This window comes from Notamacropus eugenii, chromosome 5 (genome assembly GCF_028372415.1).
Source record: "Notamacropus eugenii isolate mMacEug1 chromosome 5, mMacEug1.pri_v2, whole genome shotgun sequence".
NCBI lineage: Eukaryota > Metazoa > Chordata > Mammalia > Diprotodontia > Macropodidae > Notamacropus > Notamacropus eugenii.
Genome location: NC_092876.1, coordinates 135,000,705 through 135,018,877, shown reverse-complemented (window position 1 = coordinate 135,018,877; position 18,173 = coordinate 135,000,705). Strand labels below are relative to the sequence as shown.

At 42.7% G+C, this 18,173-nt stretch overlaps 1 protein-coding gene across 4 annotated transcripts in view; it reads right to left on the bottom strand.

Annotated features, from left to right (window-relative positions):
- The window catches only part of SIK3 (SIK family kinase 3), a 284,867-nt gene extending 282,646 nt beyond the window's left edge, over nt 1–2,221 (bottom strand). For all 4 annotated transcript variants that reach the window (XM_072611006.1, XM_072611008.1, XM_072611007.1 and 1 more), the window contains exon 1: nt 1,937–2,221. In XM_072611006.1, the coding sequence (XP_072467107.1) occupies nt 1,937–2,206 (270 nt within the window). In that variant the 5' untranslated portion in view covers nt 2,207–2,221. The remainder of the gene's footprint in view (nt 1–1,936) is intronic.
- Nucleotides 2,222–18,173: the final 15,952 nt, after the last annotated feature.

Below are 18,173 nucleotides of genomic sequence, written 5' to 3'. Positions count from 1 at the left end.
TTGAAGGGAGTCCCCTAGAGGAAGTGAAACTGACCAATCAATTCTCTCCCAGCTATACACCCTGGAGAGGAAGGGCTCTTGTATTCTTTGACAGGAAAAAGAAAAAAAAAGGAACTTCAAGGTTGCAAGGGAGTTAGAGAAAAAAGGCCCAGATAAATCACTAATTCCTGAAAATAAATGTTCTCACTACAATAATAAGTAGAGAGAAAAGATAAGTGATAAGAGCCTAAGGGGTTGGAGGAAAAACTAGGCTTTGGCAGAAGAGTCAGCAGCCATGGGGGTTCTGATCAAGTCACAAGTCAAACTTGAGAAAAATAACAAACAGAATGAATGTGTGCATTCAAAAGACCACAAGAAATCAGAAAATTTGGACCGTAGGTTCTATCAGCTGCGTGATCTTAGGCAAATCATTTTGGTCTCTTTGAGTCTCAGTTTCCTCACTTCTAATATTAAGGAGTTGGCCTAGATTCAGGATCGTTAACCTTTTTGTGTGTGTGTCATGGACCCCTTGTCAGTCCGGACCTTCTCACAAAGCCTTTAAATTCGTAAAATCAAATACACTGTCTCACAAGGGAAACCAATTATACTGAAATACGATTTTAAATATATTAAAAGTTTTAACTTCACAGATCTCCTAAAATCTATCCACAGACCCCTTGGGAATTCATGGACCCAAGGATAAGAACTCCTGGCCTATATTATCGAAAAGGTTATTTCACATGCTGAAATTATCTGCAGCAGAAAATTCAAGTGAGAATGACCCAGGAAAATGAGGACCTGGGAGACTGAGAGCCTCAGAGAAAAACAACAGGCTGTTTCCTGGCAACAGAAAAGATGGAGTTGGTAAGCTCTATCAAATTCAAAAAAATCCACCTGATTTCAGATTCAAACAATGCCCAAGAGAGGAGGCTGCAGGAAGGTGCTGCTCCTCCTTTCTCCAAGAGAGAAAAGACGAGGGGATAAACAACCAACAACAACCTAGGGAGGTGTTACCTGCAACACCAATACCTCTGTTCCTACAAATATCCAGATGCCTTGGTCTTGGTGAAAGAATACTTTCCCCTACCAATACGCACCTCAACCCCAAAGCCTATCCTCTCCAAGATTTCCTTTCCCATTCGCCCTGTAGAATCTTTCCTCTTCAAATTCCACCGCTATCTTCCCAGGCACAATCTCCTAGGGAAATCAAGAACCTCCAGAGTGCCATTTCCACGTTCCCTATCCCTGTGCTCTTCAGGAAGTGGTCACCCCCTTTCCAGACTGGTACAGCTAGGTCCGTCTCTAAGCAGTGCTTGACATCCACAAGCTGCTGACACTTGGGGTCTCCCCAAACCTGTGATCCCCGGAATCCAACCAACCATTCCCATGCCATCCCAGATTCAGCGTCGTCTGTTCCCCAATCTCCCAGCGCACGGACGATCCCCCGATCCCCACCACGACGAGGTCCAGGTTGTCCAGGGTCTCCGTCTCCCCCGCAACCGCTTTTCAGGCTGGAAGGACCCCAGCACGGCCCCGGGGCCCCCCGGGCGCGATCTCCCCATTTCCTACTTGCCCATGGTCCTCATCTCCTCCCGGCCCCGGCCGCCCGGGGGTCCTCCAGCCCCTCGCCCGCAGGGCTGCCCAGGCTCCTCTGGGCTCCCTTGCGGACGCGTCCGCCGGCCCCCCGGGCTTCCCCGCTTCCTGGTCCCCAGTGACTTCCCCCTAGCTTCCCTGCAGCCGCTGTCTCTCTCCGTGCCTCGCCCCCTCCCCCCCCGGCCGGGGGCGCCCCTGCTGCCCCCCGAGCCGGCGCCTGCCCTTGGCACCTCCGGCCGCCCGCCGCCCCTGCCCCCGCCGGGTCCTCGCCGCTCCCCGCTCGCTCCGCCAACATTCGCTGGCCGGCAGCCCCCGCCGGCCCGGCCCGGCAGCACGCCCCGCACGGCCCCGCGCCGCTCGCTACCTTGGCCTTGGTGACGAGGTGCGTGGCCCGCTTGACCACGGCGAAGTTGCCCTTGCCGATGGTGCGGTCGATCTCGTAGTAGCCGATGCGAGCGGGCATCGGCCCGCGGGGGGCCGGGGCTGGGGGGCGCGGGGTGCCGGCCGAGGGCACCGGGGCGGGCGCGGCCGGGGGTCCGGCAGCGGGCGGGGGCAGCAGGCGGGCAGCCGGACCGACTCCCCCGGCCCCGGCCCCCGCAGCCCCGCCAGCTCCGCTTGCCGCCGCCGCCGCCATCTTGTTGTGCAGAGAAACCTCCGGGACCGCGGGGAGCCGGGAGGGGGGCAAGGGGGCGGGAAAGGAGGGGGAAGCGGGGAAGACGTCACTGGGGAGGCGGGGCGCCCGCGCCGCCCGGCGCCCGGCGCCATGGCAACCGCGCGTCACGTGCCGATTCGCGTCACTGCCCGGATCCATGGCAACCGTGACGTCACCGCCGCGCTCTGGCTCCCCGCGTGGGCCCAGGTTTGCCGGGCTCCGGCTCCCAAGCGCCCTCCTCTGGGGCCGACGCTGCGGCTGCCCGGAGCGTGCTAGCCAAGTTCGAGTTACCAGTGCGGCCTGGCCACGTGACCAGTCTCTCCCAAAAGACCTCCCTCAGCCCCTCCCAGACCCCACCGCTCTTGTTGAAATTGTACCCGAGTTTGACCCTAGTTACCACCCTCTCCTCCACGTGTGCCCTAGATTTCATCAGGGCCCTGCTGAGGCTTCCCCGAGTGATGCACCGTCCGCGGAGGTTACACACCTTGGCCACTCGACTAGCCGTGTGACCGTGGGCAACTTATTTCAGCTCTCAGAGCCTCAGTTTCCTCATCGGTAAAATACGGGAGCTGGAAGAGGTGACCTCTAAGTTCCCTTCCTGTTCTAAAAATTCTGTTTCTCCTCCAGTGACTCACGACCCACTCACTCCTTAACCCCCTTAGCAATCTCACTACCGCCCCCACCACTCTGCTGAAACTGCTTCTTTGAGGTCACCCATGACCTAATTGCCAAATCCAATTACCTTTCCTCCGAGTGAACCGCATGATGGAATGGAAAGGGCTCTGTCACTTTAACAGCTTTGTGACCTTGAGAAAGTAACTGCCTCATCTCATCCTGTTTTTTCATCGGTAAAAGGAGGAATATCTTCAAGGTTCCTTCCATGTTCTACACTAGCTCATTCATCTCTGCATGACTTGATTCTTGAAACTGAGACCTTAACTTGGAAAGACCAAGGTCCCCCTTAACATCCTGGGCCATCTCCAGTTGTCCTGATCTTTGTGGGGCCACTTGACCCAGATGACTCTGGAGGAAAAAGTGAGGCTGGTGACTGTGCACAGCCTGCCTCACTTAAATCCAATTCATCTGCATGTCATGGCATCACCTCCCCGATGTCGTGGTCTTCTTCCAGAATGAAGAAAAAACAATAAAAGCAATTACAAACAATTTGACACCATTTGACCATTATTCCCTGAAATTCCCCTCCCCCCTTAACTTCAAGAGCTGGCTCCTTCTCCTTCTCCTAACCCCTAAATGAGTATATTCTCCCAAGACCCTCCCTACTTCTCCTTTTCCATGATTTTATTTGTTTAAAGGTTTCAATTACACCTTCTGTGGTATATGACTCCTCCTTTGTCTATAGTTTAACCTCTCTCCTCAACTATATAACCTCACATTTTCTACAAAACACCTCTACTTTGTGGTCCCACTGCCATTTCAGGTTCAAAATGTCCAAAACCAAAGGCATCATCTTCCTTAGGAAACCACATCCTTTAATGGCATGATCAAACTCTTCAGCAGGAGACTCTAAACCATTCTTCACTGGGCCTCACAACTAATCACTTGCCAAGTTCTGTCAATTTCACTTCTGCTGTGTATCTCATGTCTGTTGCCCTTTTCCAGTACTCCTGTCATCACCCAAGCTAGACCTTCATTATCTCTCACCTGGACTGTCACAACTGGATCCTAACTGGTCTCCCTACAAACGATGTCTCCTTCCTTTGAGTCATCCTGTGCCCAGATGCCAGAGTGATACTTTCTAAAGTACAGTTCTGATCATGTAACGCTCTTCAGACCTGACCATATTCCTTCAAGAGTTTGCTAGCTCATCTTCTTCAGTTCAAATCTGGCCTCAGACACTTATTTAGCTGTGTGACCCTGGGCAAATCATTTAACCCTGTTTACCTCAGGTTCCTCATCTATAAAATGAGCTGGAGAAGAAAATGACAAACCACTCCAGTATCTTTGCCGAGAAAACCCCAAGATGGGGTTGAAAACAACTCAATAACAACAAAGCAAGGTAATTACTACACAAGGAAATGAAATTGTGAGATACTGGGGGTTAACAAAACCTGTATGAAGAAGAACCAGGATTTCCCTGTTTCCTTTTCCTTGGCCACGAGAGAGACTTCCCATTGACCATCCAGGAACAGAGAGCCACTGCAACTAGACATGTTCCTGAGCAGTGGCTGGTTTTGGTCATTAGAATCCTAGGTTGTCATGTGAGAAACAGGAAACAGTAAGCTGCTGAGGTCAAGTTAAGCCTCTGAGACCAGTCTCCTGGGAGGTGCTGGCAGTCTTAGCAGCTGCTGCTCCTTCTTCTGCGCCTCCTTTTCCTCCTCCTCCTTCTTCTTCCTCCTATCATGCCTATTTATTGAATAAACAGAGGACAAGACTATCCTCCAGGACCTCCTTCTACACTCACTCACCAATCATGGCCTGAATTCACTATTTTTTTTTCCTAAACATTAGCTTCTAAACTCTCTGACATCTAGCTTCTGACTTCATCATGCAAATGAAACCACCTTCTCTCTCCAAAGTTACCAAAGTCTCTTAACTGCCAAAGAAAGAGGTCTCAACTTTCTCGATTGCTTTGTAACATTCCACATTAACTACCTTTTTTTTCCCCTATATATTCTCTCATCTCCAGGTTTTTATGAGACTTCTCAGTTCTTCTACTACCTATCTGACCCTTTGTCAGTCTCCTTTGCTGGATTTGCATCTAAGTCAAGCCCATTATGTGTGTCCCCCAAGTTTCTTTCTTGGACCCTCCTTTTTTTCTCTCTATGGTCTCTTACTTGGTGATCACATTAATTTCATGGATTCATTTATCTCTATGCAGAGGAGTCTCAGATCTGCATATCCAGTTCTAGTCTCTCTCCTAACCCTACATTACCAAATACTTTATTGGTATTTCAAGCTAGGTATCCATAGAAATCTCAGATTCAACATGTCCAAAACAAAACTCATTCTCTTTCTCACAAAACCCAGCCTTCTTATAAACTTCCTTATTACTAGCAAGGGCATCATCATCCTTCCAGTTCCTCAGGCTCATAATCTTGGAATCATCCTTGACTCCTCACTCTTGCTCTGCATTTCCAATCAGGTGCCAAATTATGTAATATCCTTCTCAAAATCTCTCTCATGTGTCTTCTCTCCACTAATACAGCATCCCCCTTGGTACAGGTTGTTGTCACTTCTCATCTAGACTACTGCAATGACCTTCTAATTGGATTCTATCTCAAGTCTCTCCCTACTCCAGTCCATCCTGCACATAGCTGCTGAAATGATTTTCCTAAAGCATAGGTCTGACTATATAGATACCTTCTTCCCCACTCAATCACCCCCAATGGCTTCGTGGTGTGGTACCTTTAGAATCAAATGTAAAGAAGTTTGTTTAGCATTATGAAGCCATTCACAACCCAGTCCCTTCCTTTATTTCTTACTCATTACTCCCCTCCATGAACTGGACAGTTCACCCAAATTAACCAACTTGCTGTGGCTCACACAAAAACTCCATCTCCCATCTATATGACTTTGGACTATTTGTATCCCATCCCTGGAATTCTCTCCTTCTCCTAACCTCTGCCCTTTAGAATTCCTAGCTTCTTTTAAGATTCAGATCAGGTTCCACTTCTGCAAGTGACCTTTCCTGGTTCTCCCTCACCCCTAGTTGCTAATGCCTTCCCTCTAAGGCTGCCTTCCATCTATTCTATTTATACATACCAAATTATGAATCTGTGGAGCGCAAAACCTTGCATTTACACTCCTAACCCACAAAGATGCTAAGGTGGCACAGTGGATAGAGTGCTGGGCCTGAAGTCAGGAAAATTCATCTTCCTGAGTTCAAATCTGGCCTCAGACACTTATTAGCCATGTGACTTTTATCCTGTTTGCCTCAGTTTCCTCATCTGTAAAATTAGCTGGAAAGAGAAATGGCAAACCACTCCATTATCTTTGCCAAGAAAACCCCACATGTATATGGTCATGAAGAGTCAGAAACGATTGAAAAATGACTGAACTAAATTAGTTACTGTTTCCCTTATATCATTACTACCAGGAATTAGCTCCTCTATATCATTTAATCAATTAGCTTTTAAAAAGAGATATTTACTGAAAAGACATAGCAAAAACAGAAATAGGAACCATTCGCCACACACACATCCAAAGGCACATTCTCTCCTATATATCACCTTGGTTCCTGGGCAGAGTGGGCTCAAACTTAATCTACAAAGCATTTGCCCAACTACTTTACTTTTTTTTTTTTTTTAAAGAAGGAAATCAAGATTAAGTGACTTGCCTGGGATCACAGAGATAGTAAGTATCTGAAGCTAGATTTGAACTCAGGTCCTCCTGACTCCAAGACTAGAGACCTATCCACTGTGCCACATAGCTGCCCCAACACATCACTTTTTAGTGCAGGACAACGGATGGACAAATTGCTATCATTCCTTTTGGCTGCCTTAGGGTCACCAAATTTTCAATAGGTTCAGCTGTCAACAAAATCTGACATGAATATCAGCTCATACTTCTGGTGATTCACTTTCCCAACCATTCTAAGCTCATAAAATCACAGCCTGTTCTAATATGCCTTCACCTAAGATAAGGAAAGATAAGATACAGAAGATAGCTGTGCATGTGCATGGTCATATGTCAGAGACTGGGTAGGGAAATAAAGATCCAAAGCCTGCCCCTCCCTTTGTCCCGGAATCTTTCTCTCTCTCTCTCTCTCTCTCTCTCTCTCTCTCTCTCTCTCTCTCTCTCTCTCTCTCACCCCCCAAACCCGGAGGCTTATAATACTACTCCTCATTGGAATGCAACCAGGAAGCAAAGATGGAATCATCTAGTTCAGAGGTGGGGAACCTGCAGCCTTGAGGCTACATGTGACCTTTAGGTCCTTGGGTGTGGCCTTTTGACTGACTCCAAGTTTTACCGAACAAATCTTTTTATAAAGGGGATTTGTTCTGTGAAGTTTGGATTCAGTCAAATGGCTACACTTGAGGACTGAGAGGACCCCTTGTGGCCTTGAGACTGCAGGTTCCCCACCCTGCTCTATTGAGTTAGTGCCTTTTGCAAGTAATCTGAGTTCCAGTTCAATAGCTATTTAAAAGCCATCTCTTCCTCATGTGGTAAGCACCCTGGAAATAACTTCTTGTGTTTGTGTTTGTCCTTCATTCTCGAAGAGGATCATGACATCAAGATGATGACATGACTTGCAGTTGACTTTGATTTGAGTGAGGGAGGGCTGTGCAAGGTCATGAGCCTCACGTTCTTTTCCTGAGCCTTCTGAGTCCAGTGGCCTGCTGTTCATCAGGACAACTGGTGATGGCCCAGGATGCAATGTGAGACCCTGGCCCTTTCAGGCCAAGGTCTTATCACAATCTTACTTTGAGTGAGATACACTCATTCAATGAATAGGCTTCTTCAAGTTACTCAAGGGATGGCCCTTTTAATAAAAAAAAAAAAAATCTAACTGGGAGTGGAAGACTCTCAGGGTTCCTGGGAAAAAGAGAAACAAATTACTATTTAATTATTACATCTACTCTGTGCTAGGTGGGTGGGGACTTGTTGTCCAGCCTGTGCTCTCCAGAGTGAATTGGGTTTAAGGCTTGATCTTTGAGCAAGAAATGTAGCCCGTAAACCCAAAGGAAGAAAAGGCAGCTTTTGCCCATGGAGTTTACCTTTCCCTGGGCAAAACACCAGAGGAGAGGAAAGAGGAGGGGAGGGGAGGGGCTGCATGTATTCCAAAGTCCACATGGGCACTGAATCAGGCAAAGCATGCTGTGCATGTTCATGAGACTGGGCTCTCAACAGCCAATCCTGGTCACCTGTTACATACATGCTGTCTCCCCCACTAGAATGTGAGCACCTTAAGAGAAATAACTGTCCTTGCTTTTTGTTTGCATTCCCAGCCCTTAGCACAGTGCCAGGCACATTAATAAATGCTTATGGATTAAATGATTGATTGAGTCCACACACTAAGCACTGTCTTATGGTCATCAACTCATCAGGAAGGGAAGTCAAGACAAATCCTTCTGTCCACCCTGGAGGCTGGGGGAGTGCAGCTGTGGTCAGGTTTCCTAGCAACTGGACAACCTCCCTTTTTCTCTTCAAGGGTAATTTAAACATCAGCTATCACAACTTTTATGCTTTCCTGGAAAAGAGTAGAAATCAAGGCGCCTTTGGAAGAAAACAAGGACAGGGAATGCACATCTAGCTCCCAAATAAAAGACACAGATAAGTTTTCCCCCACTGTGTGAACTGGAATGTATAACTTTTGGATAGGGGCATTTATGCCTAGTATCCTAATGTAATAAGAGTAGTAGGTAATGAGTCTGATCGTGACTTGTATAAACTAGGAAGTAACTTCTGACTTCCTTAAAAAAAGGCCTTCATGTTAGTCTTCCTTTAAATTTGATTCCATAAGGATTTATGTACTGTGCTAGACTCTAGACATTTTAAAAAACAAAACAAAGACAAAATGAAACCTCTCCTGTCTTCTAGGAGCGGGGAACTAACTGTTAAAAGAACAAAGAGAAAGAAGAAGCAGAACTGGTAGAAGGGGATGTGGAAAGGGGTATGAAGGAGTGAAATTCAGCAAGCATTTATTATGATAGGTACTAGTGTGTGGGATGGCTCAGGTCCCTACATAAATCAATTACTCAGAGGCCTCTCAAAATGATGACAGAAAAGAGATTTATTCGATTCTCGAGAATCTGGACAATCCTACAGCAGTTCACCTGGAGTAGGAAAGCCGAAGACAAAGAAAGGGCAGTGATTTATATAGACTCTAACGCAAGTCCCTCCCCCGCCACTGACCATTATTCTCATTAGCTGAAAATATGATCTTACATTCTAGACACAAAATCTAACCAATCCCTTTTGAAATGAAGACATTGAAGAATTAGGTAAACTTTATCCAATCATTGAGACCCTAATGTACTACATAGTTTTATATCCTTATATGGAATTATTCTGTTCTAAAAATATAGTAACCTTGAGCCTCTCGGTCTTACCTCACCCCTGGGAGAAGAATTACAATCTGAGAAGTCTTCACTAAACCTATCCCACTCACTAGGGATACAAGAACAAAACACATAACTGTCCCTGCCCTTATGGGGGATGTATTCTACTGAGGGATACCCACAAAGAAACAAAAAAGTAAAAATAAGACAATTCAAGGAACAAGCTAGCACCAAGAATCAAGAGGACCAGGAAAGCCTCCTGTAGGCAAGAATCTTGAAGGAAGGGAGAAATTCTAAGAGGCAAGAGGACAGGCCTGTGGAAAGCCTGTGCAATAGCAGGATGGCAAGAGAAGAAATACTAAGCTCTGGGAACATGGTTCTCGTAGGGAAGCAGAGATGTTCAAAAAGGACAGTGAGAGAAATACAAAAGAGTTTAGATCATGAGAGAATTAGGACTGATAAGCAGTGATTTGTCAAACACCTCAGGGAAAGTAAACCCAGTTTAGACCCAGAAAGGGAAAAATTCTAGACTTTTTGGAAACAGAATAGAGTTATCCTGTTCTTGTTTACCAAAGAAAACATGTAGGAATTATTGCCAGAATTGGACAGTATCTCATGTGTATGTGATCTCACAAGCGATGCATCGTCTATTGCACTACTTGCAGTAAAGGAGGTACTGTTGCATTCATGCAGCAGCCTGACCTAGAGGAGTGAGCCCTGACTGTCTAGACAAAGCAGTCAGGTTCAAAACTGAATTCTTGCTTCTTCCTAGTTATGGGACTTTAGGCAAACCACTGCACCTCAGTCTTGTTTTCTGTAATGTGTTTCTAGCTCTAAATCCTAGGCAACATTTCCTAAGACTAGCCAGAGTGTGTGTTGTTATCCTGACAGCTCTAAAAGAAATCACAGAAGATATGAAGGGGAGTTATATGAGTTATATGAGAAGGTGGGGCGTGAAGGATAAAGCACTGGTCCTAAGAGGAGTCAGGAGATCTGACTTAAAATTCAAGCTTAAATCCTTTTGAGTGATGTGATCATGAAAAAGTCATTTAATACATCAGGGACTAATTTTTATCATCTGTGGAATAGAAACAATAATAATTAAACTGCCTAACTACATGAAGTTGTAATAAGGGAAGCATTTTATAAATCTTAAAGCACTGTGTAATTGTGTTACCTTTGTTGGAGTTCTTTGGGAGGGAAGGGGAGGTGGGATGGAGTTTTTCTCTGACCTGTAATTTCATCCATTTGCTCTACTTCCTAAATATGAAAAGTCTATTCAGATGGAAATCAGCAATTCCTTTGTAACTTGTGCTCTTGAATAGTTGACTACTACTACTTCCTGGGGAAGAAATCCAAGAGAAATGGTCCAAATTACCAATAATTAGATAAATGAAAATTAAAGCAACCATGAGGTTCTACCTCATACTCCAAGTTTACAAAAAAGGAAAATGACAAATGTTGGAGGGGCTATGGGAAAAACAGGCACATGAATATACTTTTGGTGGAGTTGTGAACTGGTCTAGTCATTCTCAAAAGGTAGTGGAACAATGCCCCCAAACTTCCTAACCTCTGCATACCCTTTGACCTAGAGATATCACTACTAGGTCTGTATCTTCAAAGAGATCAAAGAAGAAAGAAAAAGACCCATATGTACAAAAATATTTATAGCAGTTCTTTTTGCTGTGGTAAGAAACTAGAACTAAGTGGATAACAATTAATGACTAAACAAATTATGGTGTATGACTATATGGAATACTATTATGCCATTTAAAAAAGATGAAAGGGATAATCAATCAATAAATATTTATTAAATGACTACCATGTGCCAGCCTAAGGACACAAAGAAAGGATGCAAAGAAAGGGAAAAGGCAGTTCCTGTCCTCAAGGAGTTCATGATCCAATGTGAAAAATACATATAAAAAGAAACTGAAAAGTAAGGGAAGTTAGGTATGTGGCACAAGACATGGTAAAGTCCAAAGGAATGAATCTGGGTGTGTGAGAAATGAAAAGATGGCTTCCCAGGGCACTCTCTTTAACTGGAAGATCCCCAAGGAGCTCCCATTGTCCACCTTCCACCTTCTCCAACCAGAGGGAGGGAAGGTCACAGCACTGATAGGATCTTCACCATTGATGTGATCTTACAGGATGATGAGGTTATAGAGAACATGATGAAATCCAGAGAAATACAATGAGGTGAGAAATGAAGAGTAGGTAGAACAACTTGGAAAGCTGGGAAGACTTGAATGAACTGATGCAGCATGAAGTAAGCATCAGAACAGTTTAGACAGTAACAACCACGTGGTAAAGACAAAAAACTTGGAAAGCTTCAAGAACTCTGATCAACTCAATGACCAACCATGATGTGAGAGGACTGAAGAGTGCTACCCATCTCCTGACAGAGAGGTAGTGAACTCAGGGTACAGAATAGGACACACACATACAAACACATATACACACAAATACACACATATGGACCTATATACACATATGTGTTATATGTTTGTACATCATTTTTTTCTGTGAACAATGTGAGAATTCATTTTGCGTGACATATATATATGTATATATATATGTGACAAAGGTCTTGTTTTGCTTTTTATTTTCAATGGTGGGAAGGAGAAAGAAAGATTTTTGTTCATTTTTAAGAAATTTAATTTTTTAAAGAAGAAAAAAAGACAGAAAGTCACCTATAGCTCTGTGAGATTAAGTAATTTGCTCATAGTTACCCAGCAAAGCTATGTCAGAAATAGGATTTAAACTCAAGTCTTTCTCAGTCCAAGGTCAGCCATGCCTACCTCCTTCCAGATCCTCCATTTAAGAAGAGTAGTCCAGAGGGCATCTAGGTAACACAGTGAATAGAGAGCTGGCCCTGGAGTCAGGAGGACCGGAGTTCAAATCTGACCTCAGACACTTACTAGTCGTGCAACCCGAGGCAAGTCACTAGGCCTGTTTCCCTCAGTTTCCTCATCTATAAAATGAGCCAGAATGACAAACCACTGCAGTATCTTTGCCAAAAAATAAAAAAACTAAAATGGCTGAACATCATCATCATCACTAGGATTTCTAGTGAGACCAGGAAAGACTTCTCTTAGAAAATGGGATTTAGTGAAAGGGGAGAAAACTTAGAACTCGAAGTCTTATAGAAGTGAATGTTGAGAACTAAAAAGAAATAAATAATGTGGGGGGAAAAAAGAGGGGATTTTAGCTGGGACATGAAGGAAATGTATATGTGGTGGGAGTGTGTGGTGCTGGGAGTGAGGGGAGAGTAAAGTATAAAAAGACTGGAAAGGTTGAAGAACTTTGAAAGTCAAAAAGGATTTAACATTTGATCCCCAGGAGCTTATTGAGTGCGGGAGTGTAGAATGACATAGTCAGGTCTGCACTTTAAGATGAACAATTTGACAGCTAAGTGGAGAACGGAATAGAAAAAGACTTGAGGAAGGGAGATCAACCAGTATGCTTTTGTAATCTATAGTCCAGCCATGAAGTGATGAGAGCCTGCACCAAGATGGTAGCAGTGATAGAGGAGAGAAGGGTGCCCAGAAGAGAAACTTTATGAAGGCAAATGTTATTGACAAGGCACAATGGCAAGAGAGTGTAGAAGATGACCCTTAGGTTGCAAGCGTGTCTGACTGGGAAATATACAGAAGCATAGGAAAGCATATAGACACAACTTTACAAAAAGCTCACCATTGCCAAAATCCATGGTTATAAAGGTATATGTATGATATGTATCTTCCAATACAGAATTTATTGGCTATGTCAGCAAAATTTTGAATGCACTCGTCTTTAACCTAGGAATGTTTGGAGCTGAAACAGAGCAGGCCAGAGGCAGATGTATCAGGAATCAAGTAGTAGTTTAATTAGTTTCAGAGTGAGGAAAATACTGGAAGTCCTCCTGAGTAGAAGGACTTAACATGTTTGGGGTATCAGCAGGGCTTATATATATTCTGGGCTGGACTATGACATAATCATTTTGAGGTCTTGAGTTACTGTTCCCAAGGATCCTGTGGGAACAGTATTGTCCCAAGTCTTGGGGTCACAACTAACTCTATGGGATACAGGACCAGAGTTGTGTGACAAGAACAAAAATACATACAAGAAACAGGGATTGTGAGCATGTCAGAGACATGACAGATGTTGGCTCCCCAAGGGGAGTGAACACTTGGTGCAGTACATTCTGCCAGAGGTTGAGCATCCAGAGCATAAAGGATTGTTGTTATGCCAAGCTCAGGGCACTGCCTGCTTACTGGACCTTAGATCTGGGTTTGACAGCTATTTGTAAGTTCTATAATAGAATAAACCAGTAAGTTAATTTATACACATGCTCTAAAAACACTTTTCACAGAGACAGACAGACAGACAGACAGACAGACAGACAGACAGACAGATAGATAGATAGATAGATAGATAGATAGATAGATAGATAGATAGATAGATAGATAGATAGATAGAAACTTCTTCCATAGAGATGGATGGACAGTTGAGTAGATAATGTAATCTTGCTATTATCCTTAACTCCTCAATTCTCTCTCACCTCATATAACCAATGAGTTACTGAATTGTGTTATTTCTACTTCTTCAAAATCTATTGCATCTTTTTACAAAAATCACCATCCTAGTTCAGGCCTGCAATAGCCTCTATGGTCTAGTCAAGTGGGCTTTTTTCTCCCACAATACTTTCTCCTTACACACCTGTCCTCCACATGATAGATACTCTAAGTAATTCCTAAAGCATAAGACTGATCAAGGCATTGTCTATTCAATAAATTTCTGTGACCTCCTGTTGCCTTTAGAGTTAAATACAAACTCTTCTCTTTTGCCTTGACATCCTACCTCCAACCTCTGCTTCTTGTCCTCTAATATGTTACTCACCATAGTGTATTGTATATTATGGCCAAACTGCCTTCTAGCTATTCCTCATATGCTGCATTTCCCATCTCTGCTCCTTTGCAGTGACTGTCTTCCATGCCTAGAATGCACTCCAACCTCAACTTCATTTCTTAGAATTATTTCCTTCCACACTCTGCTCAAGAGACAACTTCTATATGCTTTTCCTGAGCACTATTGCCACTAGTACCCTCCCACATAAAATATTACCTTGCATTTATTTTGCATATATTTACTTATGTTTGTCCTTCATTGCCGAAGAAGACCATGCCATCAGAGAAATGATAACGACTTGCACTTGACTTTGTTTTGAGTGAGGGAGGGCTGTGCAGGTCACCAGCCTCACTTCTCCTCCAGAGCCATCTGAATCCAGTGACCAGATATTCATCAGGATGACTGGAGATGACCCAGGATGAGGCAGTTGGGGTTAAGTGACTTGCTCAAGGTCACACAGCTAGTGAGTGTCAAGTGTCTGAGATGAGATTTGAACTCAGGTCCTCCTGACTCCTGCTCTATCCACTGCCCCACCACAATGGTGATGTCATTTTGGTCCTCTTTGAAGACGAAGGACAGCAACCAACCAACTTACTTATAGAAATGTTTTCCCTGTTGTAAAGTGAATTTTTTCAGTTTTGTCTTTGTATCCCCAACACCCTGGTTAGGTTGTGCCATAATACGTACTTAATAAAGGTTTATTGATTGAGATAAATAAGTAGAAAAAATTCCCTTTACATAATTAAAAAGATATATAAACCGGTTTCAAGTCAATCATGGAGTATTTTGCATGTGTGTGACTATAAACTGGTAGAAAGAATACTGAACACAAAGTGATTGGGTGGGGAGGGAGTGTTGGTATAAGAGCTTTGGGAAAAAGAAACATCCTTTCTTTGTGAGAGGACAGGTGTGGCTCCAGATTTTTTTAGAGAATAACTCCAAACACATAGAGAGAAAAAGATGGGCTTTGGAAGCAATGGATGTGTAGGGGAAAGTGGCTCCTCAACATATGCTTAAATTTCCAGCTTCCCTCTGTAGAGAGTTTGGGGAAGTTCCCTTTAGGTAAGACCAGGGCTTCTTTCTTGGTTGATATGAAATCTCATCTCATTCCCCTCTAAAGAGTCATTCACTGTGTGTATTTTCTAGTATTTTGTAATCTGTATAACTTCTCTGATTTCTATTTATTATTGGCTTGGATACATGGGTTTATTTTTACTATTTGCAATACCCTTTTGTATAACCAGCATTTACAGTGGGAAGGGATAAGTTGATGGGTACAAGCTTTGGGATCCCCTACATAAACCTTTAAAGGATAGTGAACCAAGAAACTTTTTTTGAACCTAGGCCAGCAATATTTAGAGAGGAAGATTATATATCTGTGAGTGTGTATGTGTATCTAGGTATATAACATTGAGATATATATGTCTAGATATCTATCTAGATGTCTATCTATATATAGATAGTCTTCTAGGAAACTAAAGAAAGATACACATAACTGTGATGCTTCAGAGCTTGCCTGCCCCTCCAACTGTTGCACTGGCTTAGCTCATGAATGGTCCAGACCTCCGATCTTATTTATCAATTCCTCTCACAAGGTGAATGGATAACACGCACCTTAGAGAGAGAGATACATACATACATACGTAGACAGATATTAGATGACATTAAATAAACTCACTCTTTATTTATTGATCAGTTTTTATTTGTTATTTCAATTCAATTCTGCATTTCTACATCTGTTCTTCCCTTCAACCCAGATCAAACTATCTATGTCTAAGAGCAGCAATTTCCCCCCAGCACTAGGAAGTAGATCTAAGCAACCAGGTAGTCTGCATGCCCCATTGCTATAAAACATATTAGGCAGAGGGTTTGAGAGAAATGAAATGATTTTTCAGTCCAATGTGTACTGTTCAGTCACTCTACAGTCATTGCCTTTCCTTTAGGGGAGCATATTGAGCAAAGATTATATATTCCCTGCTTCTCATACATATTTTCTGATTCAGTTTGAGCATTCTTTTTATTTCATCATAAAAAAGTTTCTCCTTAGATCCTTATGCCTTAAATATGTGATTTTTTTCATAGCTATTTCCCAGTGTAAGATAACAATTTGCATCTGTAAATATGTGACTTTTAAAAGACTTTTCTGATTTGACTTCAACCCAATATTTCTCCCCAGAGGAACATATTTCTGGATTTGTTTTTTTTAAAAATCAGTGAGAAAATAGCATTTGATACTGAGAAGTTTCCACACTCAAAAAAACTCTTTTTTTTATCAGTTTCCATAAAATAGAATAATACCTAAAATTTATATAGTGTCTAAAGGTTATAAAGCACTTTACATATGTATGTATATATACATATATACACACATATATATGTATATATGTATACACAAAATCCCATTTGATTTTATTCTCACCAGAAGCCTATGAAATACTATTATAATCTCCATCATATAGACGAGGAAATGGAAATTGAGAGAAATTAAGTAATTTGCTTAAAGTGATATAGCTAGTAGGTGGCTGAGGCAGATCTTCCTAACTCCACAGTCAGCACTCCTTCCTCTACATACCTTAGAATAGATAGAATGCAGGAATTAGAATTATTCCATTTATCAGTGAATTATATTGCCAATGTACATTTCAGTTAATTCACTGTTTCACACTAAAGGAGTGATTTTCTTATAAGTTTCTTCTTTTCCCTAAATGCAGAACTGAGAAAATGTATAGGAAATCTGATTACTGGAATATTCTGATTAGCTGAGGTATAGCTATATTTCATAGTTATCTCAAAATTGGAAGGGATCTCCAAGGCCAACTAGTTAAGGTTGCACCTGACTGACAATGGCCTCTACCATGTCCAACCTTCTCCTGAAGACCTTTAGTAAAAAGAGAGCCTACTACTTTCCAAGGCATCTCCTTCTACTTTTAGATTGCTGTAATTATTAGGAAGTTTTCGGTTTTTAAAGCCCTTTCTCTACCATCTGCAGCTTCTGCTCATTGCTCCTAAATCTATATTTGATGGAAAGAAATCACCCTCTTGTAGCCAACGTGATGATGGTCCTTGAACCATATATACAAAATCCTTTACTGGCCATACGATAAGTCTTTTCACTTTGATAGGGCCTGCTAGAGCTTACCCTCCACCAGCATAGCTTTGAAGAACTCACACTATAATGAGGCATCATAATACGACTTTGATGGAGGCAAAATTGACGGTACTTTAAATAAAATTACAAATTTTTGCTTCCAACACAGGCCTCAAAAAGAAGTTTCCACTTTTTTAATCTAACGTCTACTTATATTTTAAAGTCCAGCTCCAATGTCATCTCCTCCTTCTTCCCTGGTTCACCCACCCAGGAAGGATTTCCTTCCTCTTGGAACTAATATAGCATTTTTTAATCTCTTATATTGGACTTCTATATTCTACCTTGTTTTATGTAAAATAACTATTAGTGTCCAATTTTTGTCTCTTCCTAGGTTGTAAGCACTGTGAGGATTGGAACTCTGTCTTAATCTTTGTAACTTCAATAGCACCAGGTACAATGCCTTCTTCGTAGGAGATACCTATTGGATATTTGCTTAATTTAATTTAATTCTATCCCTTCCTTGAAATTTCTCCTTTTGTTTGACCCTCTCCCATTGGGTACAAGTTCCCCCTACAGGGAATCTCTCTGGGCATGACTCATCTATTCCCATCAGTTTTTCTTTACTCTCTGGGCTAACCCAAGTTGGGTGAGTGTGCCCTTTCAGCAATGTCTGTTCTGAAAGGAGGATTCTCTTTTCAACTCCCACTGACTTCTGCAGAAAATAAAAAGAAAAAACAACTACTCCAACTTTTGGGCAGAATACATTTCTACAATGAGAATCTGTTTTAATAAGGAGCTAATCTGTCATTGTTTCAGTTCTGTTCTGTTCATAATTTCTTTTTGTTAATTTAGCATCCAACTTTATGCGTCTTCTACTGATGAGTTGCCAGAAACTCTCTCTTGTCGACAGTGACACCTGGTGCTAAAAATCCTGGACTACAGCATATCTAGCTATGAATTCTGGGTTTTCCCTCTCAAGTAAGCTTTTTTTTCTGATTACACATGAAATTTA